General features: G+C 41.2%; 1 protein-coding gene across 5 annotated transcripts in view; it reads left to right on the forward strand.

Annotated features, from left to right (window-relative positions):
- furinb (furin (paired basic amino acid cleaving enzyme) b) overlaps nucleotides 1-25,743 on the forward strand; it is a 78,145-nt gene extending 52,402 nt beyond the window's left edge. For all 5 annotated transcript variants that reach the window (XM_051383563.1, XM_051383564.1, XM_051383565.1 and 2 more), the window contains 10 exons: nucleotides 6,876-6,964; nucleotides 9,530-9,702; nucleotides 13,089-13,301; nucleotides 14,984-15,084; nucleotides 16,773-16,876; nucleotides 20,488-20,605; nucleotides 20,856-21,035; nucleotides 21,276-21,403; nucleotides 22,072-22,200; nucleotides 23,464-25,743. In XM_051383563.1, the coding sequence (XP_051239523.1) occupies nucleotides 6,876-6,964; nucleotides 9,530-9,702; nucleotides 13,089-13,301; nucleotides 14,984-15,084; nucleotides 16,773-16,876; nucleotides 20,488-20,605; nucleotides 20,856-21,035; nucleotides 21,276-21,403; nucleotides 22,072-22,200; nucleotides 23,464-24,170 (1,942 nt within the window). In that variant the 3' untranslated portion in view covers nucleotides 24,171-25,743. The remainder of the gene's footprint in view (nucleotides 1-6,875; nucleotides 6,965-9,529; nucleotides 9,703-13,088; nucleotides 13,302-14,983; nucleotides 15,085-16,772; nucleotides 16,877-20,487; nucleotides 20,606-20,855; nucleotides 21,036-21,275; nucleotides 21,404-22,071; nucleotides 22,201-23,463) is intronic.
- The last annotated feature ends 149 nt before the right edge of the window (nucleotides 25,744-25,892 follow it).

The following is a 25,892-nucleotide window of genomic DNA, read 5'->3' on the forward strand; positions in this document are numbered from 1 at the left end:
TATTTTCGCTGATGATGGACTAACAACTTTTCCGAAGAGTTGTCCCTGTAAGTAGGCAGACATGAAAACATTCGAATGTATGCAGTTTTCTCAAACTCAAAATTTGAAACAAACTCACCTGATTATCTTCTTTACGAGCCTGGAGACAGAAGCTCTATGTTCAGCCACACAATGAAGAGATCTCCACTTCGCACTCCAGTGTAACCATTTGAACAGACCTGCCTGAGGCCACAGCTGAGCTGAGCAGAGCAGAAAATAGCCTAATCCCTTTGGCAGCTCCAATAAACGGACCCTATTCAGTCCCTCTAAAAACAGATATAAACCAACAATGCAACGCCAAGAGACTGATCCTACATTTAAGCCAAGCACGGGTTCGGCATCAGTCACACTTGGTGATGCATATTTCAACACACATGCTCTATACAACACAAACACTACATGAGTGCGTGTGGTCACATTTGCCTATCATCTGTGAACATAAATGCTTGAATTCACGTCTTTCAGTTTTAAGTACAGAATAAAATAATGTTCTTTTCTCGCTCATCTGCCTTTAGTAATATCTACAGAAGACTTTTTTTTTCAATCATTTGGGTCTACACAGTTCGCTTAAAGGGGCACTCTGTTTTCTGACACTTGAAGGCCAGCTTACTCATCACAAAGAGTACTGCTCAGCCTGTTAAAACAGTTGTATAACGTTTATAATGCTGAAATTTCAATTACCTAACAGATAATCAGGATCCAGTGTGTTTGGAGCGTGACCCAAACTAGGTACTAAAAGTCAGGATACATTGGCCGCTGCTGTTTGATTTGACGATTCATTTTTAAAATATCTCTCTTTTGAGTCCCCAAACTTTATGGATTAACAATACTAAATCACTGGTGTATGCCTTTAAGGTGGATTTATAGTTTTGCATTAAAGCTAGGGAAGGTAATGTGTTTCAGAAGCATTTTCTGTTATATTTGTTGAAATTCTGCGTACATCCCAACAGCAATCAATAAATTACATGTTTTAAAACAAAATCTGCTATCTGTGGCTGTCGCAGGCCGATAGAAAGTCCATCCAATCATTCCATTTGGCCCGAATGAATAAAATGATTGGCTGGGCTACCTGCCTGCACGCACTCTGCCTGTGGTCTCATTGCACATGAAAATGTGTTTTGGGGGAGTGGCCATGGAGGGAGGCCTGAAGGAAGGGTTTTTTTTTCAGTTGGATTTTTCAAATCTAGCTGTTTTCTTGAACGTTACTACCCTAGCTTTAAGGTTGTTATGCATAAAGCTGCGCTGAAGGCCGTGTCATAGTAAAGACAAAAAGATATGTAGTCTCAGTTATCAGCTCCTTTTCAGAAACCCAGCTCCTTGTCACAGCAAATGAAAGAACGTAAACACTGGGACTGCTTGGAAACAGTCTTATATGCAGTAATAAGACAAGGTGAACCATCACTCATATTCATCACAAAGTAAATGAAAGAATGTAAACACAGTTATTATGTGGGGTATAATTAAACCACGACACAGCCTGACCAAATACAGTCTAGTGCTACCATACGGACATCAACTATTGAAATCCGACACTGACCCTTAAAATCTAAACTTGCTGCCACAAATATATACATAACTTTCTTTAACCCCTCGTGTCAAGTATATATCCAGGTTTAGATGTAAAGCACCGGAGAAAATTTGTTGATATTTGAACTCAACAGCCGTATTGTGGAGTTCAGCATAGGCGGTGCGAGGGCTTCAGATACAGGGAAGCTGTGCACCCCTGATGATAATTAAAAACTTTATCATGAACCTTACTCAACTGTGAGCATTTGACTTTGAAGTTAGAATCAAATTTTGTATTATGATTCTTCACACAAATTAACATTCATTTAACCAGAGCTCACAGAGGATCACGTCCCATATGAATGAAAAAGGTGTTTGTGTGTCTGTAAGCTGTGGCAGAGGTACACAGAGGATCTCAACCTTGTAATCATATTTCACCAACACATAGACATAATTTTGTTGTAAATGAAAATAATTATAGTTTTTTTCCACCACAAATGACAATTATCTGGCACACAGTAGGCTACAGCATACAGAATGTATGAGTGTGTAAGCCCATAACAATAGATACAGTGGACGCTGACCAGACACGGATGGGCCAAGGCAAACTAGAATTTTGTATGCAGTGTCTTGCAGAGTCTGCTGTACATAGAAAGACAGTACTGTGCAATATATTGACTGTATGGTCTGTGACTTAATTGCGTCATATCCAGAGAGATCGTGTTGGGTGACATGTCTACGTTCTCCAGAAAATGGCTGGGCAATGACTGGACCAAAATGTCTTGTCCATGAAGAGGAGAGATAAAACCATTACCTCACTCAGTCCCTTCTGATAAGATAAGGGAGGTCACATTGGCTGTGTGAATAGAGCGCCTCTAGTCCAGCAGCCTTTTATCTAAGCTTTGTTTAAGCTTTGTTGGGTCTTTTCTCCTCAGCTTGTCTTTTGGACAAAGCCTGTAGCTTTTGCCATCCTCCCGGCTAACATACTAATGATTTATTTACTGTGATTGCCTTCCGTCGAGATAAGGCTGAACTATTTTTAAAGCCTGCGTCTTGTAAACTTCCAGCTTTTCAAACGACACTGATGCCTGACCCCACAACTCGTTCTTTGTGACATCTCTTCCTATGTATTTTAAATGGATATAGTGTCTCGGAAATCATTTAATTTCATGGACATTTGACAGACAAAATTGTTTCTTCGTCTCAAACCCTTTTGTCTGCCCTGGCACATCTGAGCCTCCCTGGACATATTAAGCTGTCTGGCTGTTTTAGCTGTATTCAATCCAGGACACTCATTTGCACACATACACACACACACACATGCACATGCAGATAGTATTCAAAACAGCTGCATCTTGGTGTGTACAGCCACTCTATAAATGTCTTCCCAGGCCTCTGGCTCTGTGTTCTCTCTGCCCGTCCTGGCTGAATCCCCTGCCTGGCATCACATCTGTGGCCACAACTCCTTGGTCTGAGGATATGTGCTGTCTGGAGCACAAAAGCCTATTTTCCATGCTGTGGATAAAACAAAAACTGTATATGCAGATAGTTGCAGCGAAATGATGACCTCCATGTCAAACCATTAACCATCATGGACTTTGTTTGAGTTTTAAAAATAATACCTAATTGTTTCAGGTTAAACTGTGATTAGTTGAGTCACAGCATCACTAATAAGATATTAAAAAAAGTGTATTTTCCAGACACAAATTCAGAGCGTCTTTGTTTCAAAAAGCCAATCTGTGAACCAAGCTTTTTGTTTGTTTGTCTTTAAACAAAAGCCATTGACAGTTAACGCTGCTATTTGCTCTGCAATTCAACTGCAAATGTCTGCACAGCACAAGCATGTAGAATTGTGGGCCAAGCCATCTGGCCAGCACCGGTGCTGCTTATGTGTGCTTTTGGCCAGTGTGGATGGTTGCAAGCTCTCTGGCCTGTGAAATAAAGAAGAGTGAAAGAATGTGTTCCCATTAGAAATTAGGGTTTCCTTCCTACTCAGTAGTGTTCCACCGCAAGAACACTGCAGAAGAAAATGTTACGTGTAAATTGCTTTAAAATGTGGCTAAACTTCAAACTATAAAAAAACAAGTTCAAAGTTGTATTTATAATTTTTAAGTATCATTTCCAAGAACAATAGCACATAAACTGGAATGTGCACTAGATCCCTTCACATTAAAACACAGACTGGTGTGCAACAGTGACCCCCTGCTACATTAAATTACAGAGGAAGCATTTACTGTCTTGCATGTCTTCAGATAGCTTTCATCCATGTTTGTTTTTATGTTTTATATTAAGCAGGCGCATTTAAATATAAAAATTGCAGTAGGTTTTATTGTGCTATGTCTGTCCTGAGTAGCACTGATAGTGAAAGAAAGAATATAACTTACATGCTAGTCACTCACAGTAAGGCTAGTGGTCTCATAGCTACATTTGCTTCTGGCTTGAAATGACTGACAGTCACCATTCAACACCCACTCCGCAGTGTTTCAGCGCATAATAACATGATTGATTTGTGTGGACGAGCTTGTAGAGCCAGTCAGTCAGAGAACGTCAGGCGTGCAGTGGTGAGCTAAAATGTAATGAGTGGGAAGGTCTGTTCCTCTTTAGTGTTCTGATTAAACAAAAGATACTCACTCAAAGGTCTGCTCGCCACTTAACATGCAGACAGAGATGTCCTGCTGTACAGAGATCAACATATCTGGAATCTGAATGACTGAGACTCTGGGCTAAGCCACAAGCTGATTCATACACTAGATGTTTCTTAAATCATAAATAAATGGACGTTTCATAAAAAACTGCTGCTAGCTACAAGATGCTGCTAAAAACAAATGGCCTCCCCACATAAGCTTCAATTTAACCCCTGACTACAAAAAGTGTTCTTGAGGGAACCGTTAACTCTCCATTGACTGCTGCCATTTGAACAAAATGAAATAAACTGGTTAGCAGTAAAACAATGTAGTTTAACCTCTTGATAGCAATGATAACATTTTAATTACGTTTGTGATGTATTACACCCTGCCATATGTTGGGTCCAAGGTCCTTGTGTAAGGGCATATCTGTCAGTGAAAAATAAGCCCTGTCAGGCCAGTTGATTACTTGTTTAAAAATCACTTTAATGCTTGTAGTTGTTGACAGCCCGGGTCATGTAATAAATTATTCGTTTGGATAGATCCAGCTGCAGCATTGTCAACATTTCAACACAGTCCTTTTTTTGTTGTAAATCCAGAGATTTTAGAAAGGAAAAAGAGAGAAAGTAAGAAAGACAAAAGAAGAATTAGGAAGAACACAGCAGTGATCCTCTGCTAAAATGTTTCAGAGTGAGAATTAGCAGGTGGTTAATATATCACAGAGCTACACAGAGTCTAATCAGGATCCCAGCTGGAGGCGTAGCCGTGCTCTGACCCTGTGAAACGACTTTGTCCTCTGCCTCATCATCAGGGAGGTTGGGAGATCAAAAATGAAGTAATTTTTGGCTCTTCCAAAACAATGGAACGTGGATGTCATTTGTTCCGATAGCGTTCACACGGCTCGTCCCGGACACGGGTGTGAAACTGTACACCTCCCAATCAGATAGGAGCACTGTAATCAGGGGACAATCTTAATGACCTTTGTTAAATGCTGCTCCATCCATTCTCAGTCTGATCACACCGGTTCAATCCCAGAATTCAATGAAACAAATTAAATCCATTTTATTAATGATTACTCTTTTTTTTTGCCTGGAATGATGCAGAGCTGTAAAGGATGAAATTTAGACTTTCAATTGTATTTTACAACATTGGTTCTGTAGTTGATAAAGCACATTTTGGAGGTCGTCGTGGTATTTGTTTGTGATGTGTTTGTGTATTTGACATCTAGACATCACACTATGGGGAACCTGTCTGTTCTCTGAAACTCAAGGCAGGTTGAAGGTTTTAATGAGGGACTCAGTGAATAATTCATGTGCATCGATAGCATCTCATATCTCATTTGGATGGCCTGTGGCCACTGAGCGTCAAGGTAAAGTTAGTTTTAGACAGATCTTTGTATTTGTTCTCAGGTTTCACCTCAGTTATTTTTGATTCAAAGAGCCTGTATCCCTGCAGCCTGCACGTCAGAAGATTTCATCACTTTTCCAATATTTCTTCTCAGAAACTGAGTAGAGGTGAAGAGAGGTACTCTGTGAAGTAGCTGTGTTTAACAGAAGAGGGTTATGGAAGTACTGTATATTGACTGTATGCACTGTTGTACACTCACAGGTACATACAGTAGATCTCAAGTCAAGGATGGAAATGCACAGAAACATTCATCTGTAAACAAATTGTTTAGAAAAACTGTTCAACACAATACTTGGTATTTCTCTATAATAGGAGTTTCAAACGCTGATTACAGATCCCTGAAGATTTAAATTTTGATGTGGTGTCATAATTAAACTTAATGTCAATCTCAATGATATTAAACATTGTTTGTTAGATTTCAAAATTGCACTCAAAAAGGTTGCAGACCCCCAGCTCTACAACATAGGATATTAATGAGAAAATGAGCAGTAATTAAAGTCCTCAATTATTATTTATTGAGAATGTAACACTCAGAATGTCAGTAAATCTGTGACTGTGTGGGAGTGTTTGGTCAGATTTGATTGACAGTGCTGGCAGAAGAAGCAAACAACCTCTCAACTGTCTTCAGATTTTGATCCAAGTGTTACTAAACACTGATCAGTGCAGCAGAGCGTCGCATCACCTTTTTCATTCCAACTAATAGGCAACAATAACTACAACTGAAAGACAAAAACACAAATATAGAAATATACCATGTGAAACCACCAAAACTGTTCAGACTTTGGCAGAAAATAGTGTGTTACTGTAGAACCCCATCGCTCATTGTAAGAAGCTGATTAAACCTACCTACCTTAAAAGTTTTGACTAAATGTGCCCGTTGATGCTTATTTTGCATGTAATCTGATTCTAATTGCACGCCGTGTTCACCATGAAGTTGTTGTTGTTGTTTTGAGTGACTCTTGAATTGTAAAACTCATCAAATGAATGCCTCTTTAATTCGGAAGGCGTATCAGACTTTCTGGCTTATTGTTACGACTCTGACACGAGTCTGCTGGAGTTAGAAAAGCGCCAGTGGGTCGTTTTGCTGCTCTTTTGACTTTGGTGTATTTTTAGCAACACTTCAGCTACTGTATTGTTTAAAAGTGGAGCTCAGTTCAAGGAGTTACAGACGGTTGCTGCTTTTTTACTATTAGTATTTAGCTGACTTATTGTGATGCCCCTGCTTAATGTGTAAGTTGTTTCACTTTAATATTCTTCCCTTTTTTTCATTACTCCCCTATGTGACTTTTCTCTTCCCAGACATGGAACACGGTGTGCAGGAGAAGTTGCAGCTGCAGCAAACAACGGTGTGTGTGGTGTAGGTGTGGCTTATAATGCTAAAATTGGAGGTGAGTGAAGTATACCATTGGGATTTTTAAATTGGGAACACTGTGTAATTAGAAATAATAATAATTTAAATGAGTTTTTATGTGATCTTAATTAGAAATTATATGCACAATAATATTCACATTCAAACTAATTAAGGTAGATGTGGATTTCTTTCAGCTAGGCTCCCTTTAGTGTTGGACCTGAATCAGAATCACAGATTTAGCTCTGTCTTTCCATTATGCTTTAGTAACCCTGTAATAGATTTTCAAACTGATATTCATAATCTTTTTTTCTGGACCGTTGGCATTTTACAAACTGATTGACTGTCTATTGTTTAGATGCAGGAGAGTCAAGGTGTGCCGCGGCGATAGGCAAGAGCGCAATGTGAAGTGTCCTTGATCTGCTGCCACTGAGAAAAATTGCTTTTGATCATTTCCGGCAGGTTCTCCATGAGTAGATCATGGCTTCAATAGGACTGTCACATGCTTGTTTAGTGACTTTCATATCTGAACCCGTCTTTTTTCTTTTTCTTTTTAATTCAAACCAGCACATTTTAAAACTTAACCTCCCTTTATTGGACACTTGGCACTGAAAATCCAGTCTGTCTTCCATCAATTAGATAAAAAGCAAGTTAAATTTTTTAAGTGTTTTGTTTAATCCTTTGTGATGGGGGAACAATCTAAGTTTAGTATTATGTGGATGCCAAGAAAGCACAACACAGTGGACCTCTTTTCATACCACTGTGTTAATCCTCAGCCTAAAAAGCAGGTCAAAATAAGACTGTTAGGGTAGGCTCCTGTTTCAACAGTAATAAAGCTGTCAGCATGTCCAGATATGCATTAAGAAAGCAGATACTCTTTTGTGATCACGAATTAAGTCTAAAAGGATGGCTGGGGTTGTCTCCTGAATTTTTTCCATTTGATAAAGTATTCCAAGGGGGCTGTTAGTAACTTTTGTCACCAAACAATCTGTCAATGACATGATGGCAGCCAACAAGACTCAGCGGAGCCAGTGGAGCCATGAGCAGTCCTGTTCACAGATGTTACTCATAACTCTCCTTCTTTGTCTTCATTACCATTCATCTCCCGATGGAGCCGTGCATTGGCCCCGCTCTCATAAATTAATCCTCTGTGAATCTGTTCACGTCTCGGGGGTCAGTGGATTGTTTATAAACAGTTGGGATTTGTTCCCAAATACCAATGCGGTGTGTGTGTGTGTGTGTGTGTGTGTGTGTGTGTGTGTGTGTGTGTGTGTGTGTGTGTGTGCGCATGCACAAGCAGTCACGTTTATGGGGACACATAAATTTGCGTATCCTTACCGAGCAGTGATTAGTGTTTAAAAGCTGTAATTGACCCTACTTGCCTCACTTGGTGTTTCCAACCTCCTACTGTACCTGTTTTCCCAACACACACACACAGATAGCTGCATTCCTACTCGCTACCTCTGATTCACTGGAGCTGCAGGGAACTCGCACAGCAGTCGCTTAATAAGGAATGGATGAGCTGCAGGAAGTTGATGAGAGTTGTTACGACAGTTATTATCTGCTATTACTGCTGCAATACAGCCCGGGCATAATGATCACCGAGCAAACATTGTGCTTTATGTTGCATGTTTAGTAAAGTTTTTTTTTTTTTTTTTTTTTTCTTCAGGCTTCTCAGTATTCAAACTTGTGTTACGCCGAATTCCCGCACCAACAGAGTAATTACAGCTTTGGCTCCATCCCTACTGGCACATGTTTGTGCCTGCAGGGCCAGGCAGGTTGTCTAGAATGGATTATTGAAGTCTTAATGTGGGACGTCGTCTGTCGTAGTGTTACCTCTGAGGTCCTGGGGTCCTCTCCCAGTAATGGACCTTATTTGAGGGAGGTTCATTTCATGCCTCTCTACAACCATTAATGTTCAGACGAGTGATCTGAGGCTGCTCACTTCAAAGGCTCAGACAGGGTTGCGTTCAGGTATGATGAAAGGTGACATTTGGTGCTACCCTGTGGACACGCCAGTCTGTTGAAGGCTCTGTAAACTCTCTGCTCATCTATATCTGTGTGAGTGTGTGTATGTGTGGCTTTCTCTCTTCTGCAGTCTGTTAGATTCATCTACTTGTCCTTTCTGTGGGTTTGGTGGGGTCAGGAAACGGCCTTTCTTGGTTTAACAACCAGCAGGGTTTTTGTTTATGTGACAGTAAAATAGTGTAGTATCTGTCGGAGCAGCATCCGTGGGGGAAGCAATGTATGCTTACTCATTAAAACTGGAGCTGTGAAGTCTTTATTTTTCTCCTGTTTTTCTGTTTTGTTTTAAGGTTGTTGTTTTTTTAGGCGGAAGGATAAATGGGTATTTGCAGTCCGGCCGATTTATTTCAGTCTTATTTGGACAAGTTTTCTTTTCTTGCCATCTCATGCTGTGTTTTGTCACCTCTCCACCATCTGAAGCTAAAATTCCTATGCTCGCTATCTCTTTTCCTGAGAGATAAAACTTCATACGCTCACTATCTCTCCTCCATCTGTCATTCTGTCTCTCTTGCTCCACCACGTTTCATGCCTCTCTCATTTGGTCACTTAATCTTCACCGCATTGCGTGTTCATTTTGCAGGAGTTCGTATGTTGGATGGAGAGGTGACAGACGTGGTGGAGGCCCACTCTCTTAGCCTCAACCCTCAGCACATCCACATTTACAGTGCCAGCTGGGGTCCAGAGGACGATGGCAAGTCACTGGACGGCCCTGCCAAGCTGGCTAAGGAGGCTTTCCTCCAGGGAATCACCAAGGTCAGTCAGAGCAGAAGCTTGGTCTTTTAATCTACTAATATCTTTTCTCGTTTCTTACTTCATGCATCGCTGTCAAACTCACATCAGCTCTTTGACGTAGGTTTGTCCTTTTGTTCTGCTCAAAAACAGATGAGAAGGTTGATACCATTCTCATGTCTGTAAGGTAAATATAACCCTGAAGCCAGCAAACAGTTCATTTAGCTTAGCAGGGGGTAACAGCTAGCCTGGCTCTGTTTGAAGGTAGCAAAATCCGCCTACCAGCACCTCTAAAGCTTGTTAATTCACTTGTTATACCTTGTTTGTTTTATCCACACGAAAACCAAAGTGTAAGAACAGCATTGCACCATTTTACAGGGATTATGTGCCAGAGTATTTCTCTGCCATTCTAATGTCAAAGTCAGTTTCTCTTTAAAACCGTGTTTCCCATACCGTTTCCCTCGGCAGTTGGGGTTAGGGCATAGGATAAATGATGGTTTGGCATCACAGAGATGACTGGTTGGGGTTCAGGTAAAGCTAAATTGAGGTTAAGCATAGCAGAAAATGACTGGTTGAATTTAGGGATCAATCTGGGCTCAGGTTAAGGTAGAGGGAAACACTAATTGATGGGGAAACAGACGTGCTGAGCTTTAGAGACGCTCTGTCCGGTGTATTTTGTTACTTTTGGACAGAGTTCCCTGTTTCCAGTCTTTATGCTAAGCTAAGCTAACCAGCCGCTGGCTCCAGCTTTTTATTTACCGTACAGACATGAGAGTGGTATTGATCCTCTCATCAAACTTTTGGCAAGGAGGCAAATTCTGTGAGCGTATTTCCCAAAACATCAAACTATTACTTTTAAGCTACATACGGAGCAATTTCTCTCATGCAGCAAAAAAAAAGCAGTTAGAAATTTGAGGGGGTTTTTTCACCATAAAATCATACACTATAAATATTTAATGGAGGATATCTCTCTGAGATGTATTGTAGAAAACGACATACTCAAGGTGAGTTTAATTGCTCTTTGACTCGTCCTTTAGGGTTGGATAGAGTAAGACATTAAAGAGTATGACCTAGTATCTAAGGCTAATATCATCATTTCTCATGTGTCAGCATGTTACATCAAAAGACCTTAGCGGAACAGCTAAATGATAAATGTGAGATGAGAGAAAATAGAAACGGAGCAGCAGGCACTGATGCAGAACAATAGTTAGATTCAAAGACCGCAGTAATTAGCGTATGAATGAATGAAACTGCAAATTTTTCTTTAGAAAAGAATGATTTATATGTCACATCCCAAAATGTGAATTGCTCCACATATCACGGTGTGTTAGTGGGGAAAAAATGCCTGACAGAAGCCCAACAGGACCTTTCTGGTTCAGCATGTGTTCTCTTGGCAGCCAGATAACCCCTGGCACTGAAGTGGTATCTTCTGGCCTCCACAACCTGCAGCAAAGACAACATCAGGTCATAAATGGGCTGGAAGGTTTAGGAGTATTAGCCATAGCTTCAAGACTCTTGTGTTAGGATGCAGTACAGTTCAAACAGCACTATACATGGAGTGGGATATTTTTGTCTGAACAGACGTCATTTGTGAGATGGAGATGTAGGATTCCTTTAAAGAAAATGAAAAGGATAATCCTGTTTTTTTATTATTTAACTCTGCACAAGCTTGTTTAAAGTCTCTGTTCAGTTCAAATTGAGGTCCATTTGTACATGTAATATTTGATTAACCATGCCAGAGAAAACAGGGTTGTAACAACAGTGATAAGAAAGCAAAGACTCCAGTATCTGTGAAGCCACAATACTGGAACTGATGATGTGACAGGACTTTTATTTGTTTAAGAAAGACTCAAGCCGGCAGAGAGCAGAGCAGAACAGAGTACAAAACATTTTTGCAGCTTTTTCCATCAAACACTCTGACTGAAAACAACAAGTTTTTTTGTTCCTTTTTTTGTAGTGTTGAGTATCTGTGTGTGACTAAGAGGGTGGAAGAAGAAATGGTATACATTTGTTTTCTCTCACCAATTTCTTACTTGCCATCAACGGTTTCATTGTTGCTGCTCTCTGTATGTGGGATCCAGAAGCAGTCCCACCACTTTCTTTTATCTGTTCCCTTCATCAAATGTACTTTTTAGCTTCTTGTTTTGTTCTCCAAAATGAATATTTAATCCGCCCACTTGGTTCGAACTGTAGGTGGGAAGAAGAAAAGTTTTCATCTTTCAATTTTATTCGGAATGCCACAGTGTCGGAGTTGCCACATTCACACTTTGATGAAAGACTTTACTTTAATTGTTAAATTAACTTTCGAATCACAGGGTGTGATTAATGCTGAATAGAAATACAAGTTGCGAGTAGATTGTGATAATAACCCTGTATTTATTTGGCACCTCTCAAAAAACGTGTTTCACAGAAGAATAAATATATATATCTGTTTCTGAATAAAGATGGAGAGATCTAGGTCTAACAAAGAAGAAAAAAGTGCTTGCCTAATATATATTTTACTTACTAAGAAAAGCATAGAGGAAAAAAATAAACTAAAAAAATGAAATAAAAAACCTGTAAGACTTGGACAAAAGAACACCCTTCTCCACCCAGAGGCTATTCAGATGCCCGGCTGCCCTCTGTCTCCAGCCCAAACCCAGGGGACATTGAGCAACAACTGGTCAGCAGACCTCAGGCTATTATCAGCTATGCACTGAGAGAAAGAAGGTCAGCAATGTAGGAAGGGGACAGACCAAATCAATTCTAAAGGCCACAGGTTACCAGTGCAGGGAGGCAAAAATTGAAAAAATGTGCAACAAATTTCTACAACTTGGGATGTCCCTGGCAACCATCGATCTTTGAAGCATAAAGATTTGTTGCAGTCTAATCCAACAAATGTATAAAAACGAATTTGTGTTTTGGAAAAGAAGGAACAGTATAATCTGCACTGGCATAAAACACCCTTTGTTACTTGCTAAAATGTTTATTTAAATATTAATCTGGGTCATAAACCGGCACAAGCGTTCTAGCCTGCTATTGGCAGTCTAGACCCAACAGGATTAAATGTATGTCTCATATAGTATGTGTGTGTATTTTAGGAGCATGCAATCTCACTGCCAGATATCATGTTGTCATTTATCAGGCCCCTAAATTATATTCAGCCTGAATAGATTTCGTAATTACATTTCTCCTGTTTATTATCCAATGTTCTGCCGCAATAAGTCGCCTGACATTATGATGTATTAATAAGAGTTGTGCCTAAAGCGGCTCACTGTTTTCATACGAAACACGTAAGTGACAAGGCGTTTAAGCAGTGAGAAAAACTTCTTTGTCAATGGCAATTTTTCACACTTAACCAGCTCTTATTAATCTCTTTCTCTTATTTTGTGCAACAACTATATGAGAGTATGTATGTTTCTATACCGCAGGGACGTAGCAGACTAGGCTCCATCTTTGTGTGGGCCTCGGGTAATGGTGGCCGGGAGCAGGACAGCTGTAACTGTGACGGCTACACCAACAGCATTTACACCCTGTCCATCAGCAGCACCACGCAGTCCGGCAACGTGCCGTGGTACAGCGAACCCTGCTCTTCCACCCTCGCTACCACCTTCAGCTCTGGAAACCCGGGGGAGAAACAGATAGTGGGTGTACATACACACACACTCACACTTTGAACATCTCAGATTTGGTGTAGGTTGTTTTGAGACTTCAAATCTTTAGCACACTGTAAATGTCAGCATTGCAAAAATAACCGAACATCTCATACCTTACATCAGCCTTATCAGTCAGCCAAAAGTTGATGCAGGTACATCCAAAAATGAACCTTTTTTTGAGTGTACCCACACATTAATCTTGTCTCTCTCAAAGTAAAAATAAGCATCAAACTGTCAAAATCAAAGTGACTGATGTGTAACATACAGTGAGCAAAGCTGACAAACACTGAGAGATGCCACATAGTTTCTTTAAGCTGCTTGTCAGCTGAAGAAAAACATGCCTTAGGGACATACAATAATATAAAACAACCATAAATCTGCTATTCCCTCCAAAATACACCAGAGGCATGCTGCAGGCAAGCAAACACAACTCATCAAATGGAAGTCATTTTAAATCGGCAGTCGCTTTGTATCTTTGCTTTATCAGTCAGAAGCTGTTATTTGTTGTATCAGTGAGTTCACGCAGCTTTCTTTTATCCAAAACTAGTGTTTATGTTCACTTTGGTGGATTTTTATGTTTGGTATATTATTTGTGTCTAGACTGTCAAATTACATGGAGAGCAGGCTTTTAAACAAATCCAACGCAGACTCTCAAGTAGCTCATTTACTGGACAGATTTGGCACTGGGTATGTGTTATTAGATATTTAGAAAATGTTTATGTTTATATTTGCAAAAATAAAAACTTTATCAGTGTAGGGCTTCAACTATTATTTTAATTGTTGATTAATCTGTTATTTGTTCACTTACTGTAATCAATTAATTAGTCGTAGAATAACATGTCAGAATATAGTCAAAATGTTCCCAGATCATGGTGTCAGATCACTTGTTTTGTGAAATACTCTAATGATAGAAACCTGAGAAAAACAGACAATGCTCATATTGGAGAAGCTGGAACCAGGTAATATTTCCACTTTTTTCTCAAATGACTTTACCGGTAACTCCATTGTTGCCAGTTTTCTGTCAATTCATGCTTTCAACACTAATCGCTTAGTACAATCAAAAACAATGAATAAAATATAACAGTCTATTAGTGTTGTTTCATCCAATCCAACTGAGATCCAACAGTTGGCTTGCGCTGGCACCTGCCCTCTCTTTGTTTACCCCTCTGACACATAGACTTTCTACAGATAATGGTCATTAGTGCCACAATCTGTCAGGCCAAAAGTTGCAAACCAAGAATCTGTCCATAACCTTCACAGCTCGCCTTGCCCTCTGGCTTCTTGTCATTTCGGACGTGTCCCATCGTGACCCAGACAGGCCTCATTAGCTGGCATTGGCAGAGACCGAGAGCAGAGGTATACCCGGGGTGCTAACATACTTTGCCTGGCCTGGCTGGGCTGATTTGGCTGACATTCACTGCCCCGGCTGTGACCCTTTGGCAGGAATCCACAGACCCGAGACTGAACCTACCTGCTTATTCTCCTCCTCCTCCTTCCCATCTCCGATTGCTGCAGGCAGACCTCCCATTGTCCGCGGTCCTCCACTGTCTAACTCAACCTCTTTCACCGTGAACTTCACTCATACTGAAGTGGGAAACTCAATTTGTCATATTAACTGTGTCTCTCTCTGTATTTCTGTGCATTTCATTCTCTCTCCTCCTGTCTCCAAGGTGACCACAGACCTGAGGCAAAAATGCACAGACTCTCACACGGGGACATCTGCCTCGGCCCCACTGGCTGCTGGGATAATCGCACTGGCTCTGGAGGCCAAGTGAGTGAGAATGACAAAGCCTCCTCTTATAAGCATAAAGCTATTTTTGTAGTCAGCCCTGTAGCCAATACACTTATACAGTAAAAGAAATCAAGAAAATAAACACAAAATTTGAAAACACAATTAATTTTTTTGTATACTTGATTTGTTATGCTTTGTTATGTATGTGTGTACGTGCGTGCACTCACGTCTGGAAGTGCGCACACACGTCTGGGAGTCGGCGTTGGCCCAAATCCCAGCCCAGAAATTCTTTCCTCAGCAAATTAAGCTTTTGATAATCAGTTAATTAGCAAGACAAATCAGCAGCTGCAGCCCACACAGACATCTGAATACCTGTAGGGCCGGTAGTGAAGATTTTAAACTCGAGAATGTCTCTCATTATCGCTCATTCAGGACTCCAGGTGTCAGAATCCAAGTTTCTGTCAGCAGCTCTAATGTCTTCTCCGTTGTGTTCGTATCTTTAGTCATATCTTTGTGTGTGTTAAGCCCTCTTATCAGTTAGCGGTCTTCCGCTCGTGCATAATTTGTCTTCATTTCCGCATTAGCGATTAGCTGACAGGTGTCAAATCAAATCCAGTATCACCTCACAGCCCAGTTTCAGTTCAGGTATACGTCCTCGGCGTCCCAGGTTTATCTCAGCACTGTCACCTCTGATATGAGAGAAAGGCAGAGCTGAGGTTTACACTATATAGACTATTTCTCACTTTCAACACCAAACTAGAGTCAGTATTTGTCAGGGAACAGCCCCCCTCCTGTCTGTACCCCCTCCTGACAGGCAGCAGTAATAACAGGGTAGCTAGTTTATCAGACTGGGACCACACTGGAATTCACAGAGATGGAATCATTTAATAGGCAGAGTGTTTTGGCTTTCTGGTGTTTTATTATTTTATTATTTTCCCCTTCGCTCTCAGCTGAGGTGACATTGAGTGGATGGGGGATCTTGTCCATTAATAACACATGAGAGAATGTGAGATGTGAATGCTGATGCGGAGGTGATGCGCCACAGTGCAATCCTGTGTTTCTATTTCAGTCGACTGTGGTGTTGCACCAATGTGATTCATGGTTTGATTATCTTAACCCATTTCCTCATTGGTGACTCAAAGGCTTCTCCTATGAATGCTTCTCTGCTGTGGCCCGTTAATAAATCTATATTGAAAAAAAAACAACTTTTTATTGGGCTTCTACTGTGTGGAAGGTGACCCCCCCATCCCCCAATCCCAGACCTCATTAGAAACTATCATTACAGAATGGTCTAGACAGTCCTCCACGGTATTGTATCCACTGTTTTACTGTGTTCCCTGACCTTTCAACTCAATAGGTTATGATGTTCCTTTAATACTGGTGTTCTACTCTGGCGTTAAAGCCATAGTGTGAGCCCATATCTTTGTTAAGTTTGACTGACATACCCTCCAGGGCTTCCTCCATGTCTCCGTCTAATATTTAAGAAATGTATAGCTGTCTTCACAGTATATGCTCAGCTGGATCACATTTCAGGCGTGTCTACAGAATCCTGACCTTTTCCATATCCCATAGCTCCTCACATTTCCTCCGCTGTATTGTCGTACAGTTTAGGTCAGCGAAACCTGGATTTTTTCCTCATAATGTGAATAATGTAGAAAGTAATACCTTCAGCTATTACATGACAGAAAGTCAATGGTTACTCTGCTTTCCTTCCCGTGTCTGTGCAGCATGAACCTCACTTGGAGGGACATGCAGCACCTGGTGGTGAGAACGTCCCAGCCCGGACATCTCAGCGCCATAGACTGGAAGACCAACGGAGTTGGGCGCAGAGGTACAGCCTGGCTTGTCCAAATCAAGCACAGATGGTATTATGTGGTGTTATATTTGTGCCTCTATCCTGAGCACACAGTTGACATTTGGACCACAGAAAAACACTGTAAACACTTTATCATGCAAAAGAATAATTTAATTCAAGCAAACAAAACTCTATTCTGTGCACAGTAAATCTATTTACGTTTGCTATTATGCACAGTAATAACCTCTGTCACTCAGTTTCAAGCTCTCTGTTCTATGTACTGCTTAATCCTTGGAGATTTGCTCTCTTAATGTCTTTGCCCTGTGCGCTCTCAGGTTTGCCTGCAATCTGACAAAGCATTACAGCGTGCCGCAATTTCAGCCAATCATAAAATTGGGGTGAAATATTTTAATAATTCATGATTGGCTTTTGCCTTTACCCCAGTTGCTAGTAGGCACACCAAAGCCACCTGTAAGTGTGCATATCTAGTTTTATTTTAAAATGAATTTTTTAACTTATCCAAACTATTCATGGTTTGAGGATTGCCAGCTACTGCATTACAATCATTAAAGCAACTACAAGGAACTTTCATTTTGTGTTGATTCTGGCTTCCCTGTGGACAAAAGCAGTAGTTTTTTCACTGCCTCGTTTCATTGATTTCAAGGGGAATCTTCTTACTGATGATCTTGTTTGTTTATGTAGGTCATATAGAGGCATCAGTATTAAATTGTGAGTGTTTCATAACCAAAAAATTCCAACTGAAATTCACTTGCATTTTTATTTGCTACATACATATCTTCTCTATATATCATGTGTCCTCCTTCAAGAAAATGAAGGTGGGATGAAATGCAATAAAAGTTTCATATACTGTAACAAGGAGCTCAAAACTGCACGGAGTGGTGTGCCTTGAATGACTCACCAGATGATTGGTATTGAGTTGAACAGCCTCACAGCTATAAGACAATATATATAGCGCTGCAATTTGTGTACAAAGAATGAAATAAACACAGAGCTCTTTCAAATAATTAAAAAGAAGAAAAAGAAAAGGTTTCCCTTTTTGAGCTGAAACATCAACTAAAATGCTCCTTTAAAGAGACCATGTTATGCTCATTTCCATTCTCATGCTCAGGTTCATACTTCTGTTTTGGGGGTCTACTAGAATATGTTTAAAAGCTTTAATGTTCAAAAAACCCATTATTTTTCTCATAATAGCCATTGGTAAACAACCTCTTTTCACCCTCTGACACACTCCATTTGACCTCAAAAAGCCCAGTCTGCTCTGATCGGTAATACCAAAGACACCAAACCAATTGAACCAGCTTTGCAACAAAGCCTTGAGTCTCACAGTGCTACGTTTTTGTAAGCTTTTATTTTGTAGCTGTTATATTGTTATATTCTATTACAGTTTGCCATGGCCTACATTGGTTTGCGGCAGTAACATTACATCTTGATATCAAAAATCCATCGCGGTATTTCAACACAATTTGCAGTTATAGTGGGCCTACAGCTGATTATCAAAACCAATAGATCACTACAGTGTTAACTAGCTTTCGCTGTGGGTGTACAGCCAACAGCTCTACACCTGAACACTCAGTAGTAGCTACCTTGTTGGTTGTAAAGATCCTGAATCTCCAGATCGCCCAAACAAAGTGCCCCGTCTTTCAAGTGCAACTGTGTGGCAAATACAACATCCCTTTTTAACGCTTTCATACATCAAATACACCGATCAGCCATAACATTATGATTACCTGCCGAATATTGCGTAGGTCCTCCTTTTGCCGCCAAAACAGCCCTGACCCGTCGAGGCATGGACTCCACTAGACCTCTGAAGGTGTGCTGTGGTGTCTGGCACCAACACGTTAGCAGCAGATCTTTTAAGTCCTGTAAGCTGTGAGGTGGGGTCTCCATGGATCAGACTTGTTTGTCCAGCACATCCCACAGATGCTGGATTGGATTGAGATCTGGGGAATTTGGAGGCCAAGTCAACACCTTGAACTCGTTGATGTGTTCCTCAAACCATTCTCGAACCCTATTTGCTTTGTGGCACGGCGCATTATCCTGCTGAATGAGGCTGCTGCCATCAGGGAATACCGCTTTCATTAAAGAGTGTACACGGTCTGTGCTTAGGTAGGTGGTATGTGTCAGTCTGTCAAGTAACATCCACATGAATTGGCCCTTCTCAAAGTCACTCAAATCCTCACGCTGCCCACTTTTCCTGCCTCAAACACATCAGCTTTGAGGACTAAATGTTCACTTGCTGCCTAATGTACCCACTGACAGTTGTCATGATAACCAGATAATCAGTGTTATTAACTTCACCTGTCAGTGGTCATAATGTTATGGCTGATTGGTGTATGTTACACTTTAAACATAAATTGGATTATCACTAATTTACATGTCCATTTTTCATAAACAGCACAATAAAAAGTGTTTAAACCCCAATAAACCGAATGATCTTAATATAAACACAAAATAAGTGCAATGCCCCTTTTATACTTCACCATGCTATAAGCTGTCATTAGCCGCATTAGCACTCTTTTAAGAACATAATACAGTGATATATCATTAACCAAAGCTAACAATTAGTTTAGCAATTAGCAATGGCAATCTTTTAACTAATACAATGATACAGTATCCACCACAGTAGGTTAGAAACATTAGAAAACATCACACGTCACATGACCCTGATTGTTTTTTATGAAAAGTATTTGAAATGTAACTGTATTTTCTCCTCACAGAAGAGCAAAGAAACACTAATAACCTGACTGAAGCTTTCCCGCTCATGTTCACGGTTGGGATTTTAATGAAAGAGCATCTTATTAGCATTGATAGATGGAAATAATCAAAGTTTCAAGACTGTTACGTGGCGTTTCATAACTGCAATTGTTTGGTTCACAGCACGTTTGCAACACATAGCAGCACTAGCTACCACTTCAGATGCAAACAGTGTGTTGCGCTCCCTTTTGGAAACAACATGCAACTACACCTCTAGATGACAAACCTACGTTTACACAACCCAAAAGCCACAGACTCTGAGCAACAACCCGCATTAGCTTTCCTGCTGAAGTCTCCTTCTAGTCCAACTTACAAACACGAACACATTTCGTCCTTCAGCTGCATCATATGAAACAGCATGAAAACTTGCCTGCAACTATACTTTTTACATGCTGGTGTGGTCCTTGCTCTCCAAAGCCACTGCTAACAACAAGCTGTTCGCCCGTGGCTTCTCCTGCCAGGGCTCAGCCTACCAGCTGCTGCCAATCAAACACACACATGCCCCCCCCCAACCTGCTCAGACTAAAAGGGATCATTGCTGATATTTCTCTAACACCTTTTTTTTATTCAATTCGATAACAAAAAATAATTAAAACAATTATATTATTGATAACATTATGCTTGACTTAAAAAAAGAGGTAAGTTAGTGTCATTTCAGTTGGACTTTAAGTTCCTGAACACAGTTAAAGTCAGTATTGTTGATTCATGATTGTGAGCTCAGGACTGCGGCACAAATATAACACCTCAGTATTACTGTAAAAAAGGGGATAGCTGAGTGACTGTGGTTTATCTTTCTGTGATGTTATCTCATTGCCACCACCCACCAAGCTGCCACTCTCTTCATCCTTCCATGTTTTTTTCCCCCTCCACAGTGAGTCATTCATACGGTTATGGTCTCCTGGATGCAGGTGCTATGGTGGCTTTGGCACAGAATTGGACCACAGTTGGGCCACAGCATCAGTGTGTTCACACAATGCTCTCAGAACCAAGGTTAGAAGGGTGACTTGAAGCTTGTGTGTGTGTGTGTGTGTGTGTGTGTATTTGTGTGTAAACTACAGTGAGTTTTAGTCTCATTATGAACACTTGGTGCTCTGTCATGCAGCTTAGCCTGATAGATGCCACCATATTCTGCTCAGAGCTGGGACGGACACGTAGGTTTGTAGCACAGTGCTATTGTCTGTGTCCGTTTCTGTAGCCACACAACATTAACCACTCTCCCCTGCACTTGTCAAACCTGCAGAGACATCGGGAATAAGCTCGTGTTCAGCAAGAGCGTGGATGCCTGCTGGGGACGACCGGAGTATGTCAGCTCTCTGGAACATGTTCAGGCTCGCCTCACTCTCTCCCACAACCAGCGAGGAAAATTGGCCATTCATCTCATCAGCCCACTGGGCACGCGCTCCACCCTGCTGTTCCCCAGGTACACAGTAAAACACACCAACCCACAGCCAATCCCGTATATAAGTGTCTCTCTCTGCTTGTGTCTTTTTTTACACACTCAAAAAAACACAATGCGCATGTATGTGTGTGTGTACCTAAATGTTACTTGTGAACAGATACTCACACAGACATATTCTCTGGGAAAAACAAACTCTAGGGCAGAAAGAAAAACACAAACATGTCATCCCTCCACTCTCTGTGTCACTTTCTTTTCTTTCAGGCCCAATGACTTCTCCTCAGAGGGATTCAACGACTGGGCCTTTATGACCACCCACTCATGGGACGAAGATCCTCAAGGGGAATGGACCCTGGAAATAGAGAACGTAGCAGCTAATGGACGTGACTATGGTAACCCCACTCATCGCCATTAATTGTTCAGTCTGGTCACATCACATCAAACCCACATTCATGCCATCATTAACTGCCCCCTCATCAACTCAAGTCTTCTTGCATATTTTTCATGCTTCTCTAAATATCCTCTCCTCAGTTCCTCTTTTCTTCTGTCCCATTCCCTCTCCAATGATTCAGTTTGTACAGTTTTTTGGTACCGGAGGGATAAGCTCTCAGAAATCTTAGGCAGAGAAATATTCTTCTGCAAGAAATCGGTTGGCAGCCTTTTGATTATCAACTTTATTATCTTGAGAATGTTTTTTCTTCGTACAACTAGTGGGCTCAAATTTCTTTCAAGAGGCTAACAGCGACACGCTGAGCAGAGTGAACTCGTTAAGTCCTCGACCTTTCCCGTGGCTTTGTTTACTGTGAGCGGCCAGGGGAATGAGATAGGAGCTCTATCCTCTGCTGGTGTCGATCCTCCTCCAGTGTTATGTTTGGGTCCGCTCTCATCATTTGTTTCCTTTCCTTCCACCCCCATATCCTCTTCTCAGCCAGTCCACACTGTTCCCTCTTTGAGAAGTGTTACATTTATATTCTCTTCCACATCTCCATACCCCCCCACCCCCCCCTCTCTCTCTCTCTCTCTCTCTCTCTCTCTCTCTCTCTCTCTCATTCCCTCTCAGGTGTGTTGAGTCAGTTCACCCTCATCCTGTGGGGTACTGGACCCAGCGTTGTCAACCCCTCATCGTCTGACTTCCCTCGGCCGTCCAACAACAGCTGCAAGACCTTTGATGCCCAGCAGATCTGCATCGGTGAGATCATTCGGGCTTCCAGTGACACACAAACCTTGAACAAGAGCCACTTAAATTGAATGGGCTCATTTGTATGAGCGCTGGCACACAGTCATTGTTACAAAACAGGCTTCTGGTCAGACCGTGTTGGGTATTTCAACTTGTGAAAAGCGAATGTTGTGAATACAGATTGCCCATTTACAAGCCTCCCGTGAATCTGTTTACGCTTGCACTATGAATATGCACATTGCCATATGTCATATTAGTTTAAATCAGAGTGTGGGACGTATGGAGGAGCAGCAGGGGAGATTAAAACTGCGTCAGTGCAAGAGGTGCTACGTTGTCAACAACTGTTGAGGATGACTCCCTCATTGAAAGGCAGATGAGGTTCGGAAGCTTCGTTCTGCTTCCAAGCATTCAGACACTTTCCTCTTAATCATTCCAGACTTCTCCATAATTTAGTTTAAATCTACATTTCAATAGTTGCTGGTGATGCTTTATTTTAAAGGGGGTTCCAGTTTTCTAACAACTTCCTAGAAATGAACTGTAAGGGTCCCGGAAAGGACATTGTAATTTGGTGGTAATTATATCTTTAAAGAGAAAAGACACAATGTTCTGTTGGTTACAGTTTCCATTTACTGGCTGAGGCCTTCTTTTAAATAGTTAAGCATCTTTTAGTTGCTCACAAGAGATATGTTGCCTAAATGTAGCAGTTTCTTTTTGGGTGGTTGTAAATTACAGGCAAGCTTCAACAAATATAAAGAATAAGATTACTAACAAAATAATATTTCTATGGGTTTACCAGTTCATTCAGTGAATTAGACTGAAATCAGTTCAGATTTTTACAGAATCACTTATATATTGTTATCAATTAATGATATTTTTTGTGTAATTAAAAAAAAACTCATTAGAGCTCAACTGATTAGCCGATTCATTTGTCAAACAACAGAAATTTAATTGCCAACTATTGTGATAATTAATTATTTTTGCTTGCTCAATTAGCTGCTTCTTCTTGTCTAACACTGTAAACTGAAATATTTTGATCTGACTGGTGATCTGAAAAAAAAAAAAGAAGCTATTTCAAGTCCCCACTTTGGGCTCTAGGGAATTGTGATCTTTTTTTTTTTACTGTTTTCTGACCTTTTGTAGACTAATTGATTAATAAATGAATTAAGAAAATAATCAGCAGACAGTTAAAGAAATAATGATATTGAAAAATAATTGTTTGTTGGTTTACATGAGACTTAACCTCCCTTATGCTTTCGTCTTCCACACTCCATCCAGAGTGCAGCCCCGGCTTCTCCCTCTTCCTCCAGGGTTGTATGAAGGTGTGTCCACCGGGCTTCACCTCGGGGCCTCAGCTCCTCAACCTCTCCCTGGAGAACTGGGTGGACTTGTCCTCCGTCCAGGCCTGCCTGCCCTGCAACCCTGCCTGCCTTACCTGTTCTGGCACCGGGCCTACAGACTGCCTGTCCTGCCCGCCTCACAGCCACCTGGTCCTCACCTCCTGCCTGCACCAGAACCAGGTCCAGCGTAAATCCCCACTAGCTGGGGGACTCCATGCTGACGAAGCCCAGCCAGAGGGTGAGATCCCAGTGGCGGCGCACGACAGCGTAGAAGGCGAGGAACCTCCGGGGTTCAGCGTAGCTCCGTACACTCAGCTGCCTGCCGTCGTTGCCGTGCTCAGCTGTGCCTTCATACTGGCTGCCTTCGTTGGGGTCTTCCTGTTGCTGCAGATGCGCTCAGGTGGCGCTTCTTTGGGCTGGAGGACCAAACTGCCCTCTGTGTATTCAGAGACGAGGGGGGAGCGGGTGGGCTTCGGGTTTGGCTTCGGCCAGGGACGGGAGAGGAATGCACGGATATGCTACAAGGGGATCCCCACTGTGTGGGGGGATGAGGACATGATCGCCTACCAGTCTGAATCAGACAGTGAGGAAGTGGACGGTCACAGCGAGAGGACAGCTTTCATCAAGACACAGAGCTCAATCTAGCTGAACCCGCATCTGCCGTTGTGGTGTCTGACACCACGACATCCTGCATCAGCATTTAGATCTGACAGTACGGAGCGGATACATGAAGAATCACGCAGGCTCAGAAAAAAAAACACAAAACGCAGGCCTTACTGTCCCATCAGCACCCCGTCTAAAATGTTTTTTTCATATATTTATTTACATTTGTTAATTTATCTTATTTGATTGATATTCTGATGTGAGGTGTATTCATTATGCATTTGACTCTTTGTCACCAATTTAAGGTGTTATGCTACGGGCCTATTTTTACTTTAACTACCTGCTTCATTTTGTCCAATTTGTCAATGGGGTATTTCAGACATTTTGTATTGCACTCCCACAGCGATAGGGGATGACAGACAGATTTAAATTGTCAAAATAAAAGCAGCAGAGGCCCAGATATGCTGACTATTTGTCCCAAAAACATTGAATCCTTCATTTTACCATAATTCAACTAAGTAGCATCATTTGTTAGAGCCCATCTGCCTGGTAAATGCCCATGTCTTTCAAACTCCACAACCCCAGTATCTGTAAAAAAGAAAAAGTAGACTTCAACAACCAGATCAGAACTTTTCTGATGACATCTTTGTGGTTATTTTTTAGGATTTTAAAACTTCTCCAGAACTAAAGAAGTCACGATACAACTGCTTTCACAGGCTGAGAAATACTCTCTGTGATGAGTAAGAACTAAAACTGTCCCTCAAAACCAGTGGAGTGCATTACTTCCCTTAAATAAATATGCATCTGATTTGTCCTGAACACAAACATCTGGCACATCTGCACAGGCAGTTCTTATATTAAATTTGCGGTTGTTATATTTGATGAGATTCCTGGCAGATTGTGGGCCAGGGGTCATGAAGTCAACATTGCTCTTCGTTAATAGTCAGAAAACTTTGAATTGAAGATTCCCGCAGAGTACTGAGACTGCGTAATGAAACATCCCACAGGCTGTTTGATGAGCAGGAAACTTTGGAGGATTCTCTGTTTTCAATCAAGGCACAGTGGGAATTGCCACAGCAGCATAGATATAGATATATAAATATATATCTATATCTATCAAGTATATCAGTCACAAAATCTTATTGACTTGTAGAACAGTAACACTGTTTTTTTGAATGAAATCAAAACACCACCTAGCCCAAAGCTGCTTGGCTGACCTTTACAACATTTCTCTACTTGGTTGCTGCTGGTAAGAAATAAGATCATTCTCTCTTCATTTTCCCCACAGAGCATTTATTGATTTTGGGTTTTTCTCCAAGAGCGTCTTCATCAGTTGTAAACCCCTTTCCCTTTCTATTAAGAGCGCCATACATTGAAAGACAAATACCTGCTTTATTTCCCATCTGCAGCGGTATAAACTTACTACTTACGCCACACGAGCTGAATCAAAGCCTTTCGGATCTGAAGGCCAGAATGCTGACAGTGATTAAGAAATGAAGAGATCTTGTCTCGCATTTTCTATGTTTGTTTTATATCCTTTTTTATTTAACTGACAATGGATGTTAATGTGGAGATCAGTTTCATGCTGGAATAAAATGACTTTGGCTGTTGCATAGATAGACTGTGTGTGTGCTTTTACTGCCAGATTTGAGCACCTTTGGGGGTTTTATGCATCCTAAATGCGGCCCCTGACACACAAACACCACCCAAGAGAACAGATGGCTCATCACTTCTTCATGGCCGTATATCATTGTTGCAAGTGTG

This window comes from Dicentrarchus labrax, unplaced genomic scaffold (genome assembly GCF_905237075.1).
Source record: "Dicentrarchus labrax unplaced genomic scaffold, dlabrax2021, whole genome shotgun sequence".
Lineage (NCBI taxonomy): Eukaryota > Metazoa > Chordata > Actinopteri > Moronidae > Dicentrarchus > Dicentrarchus labrax.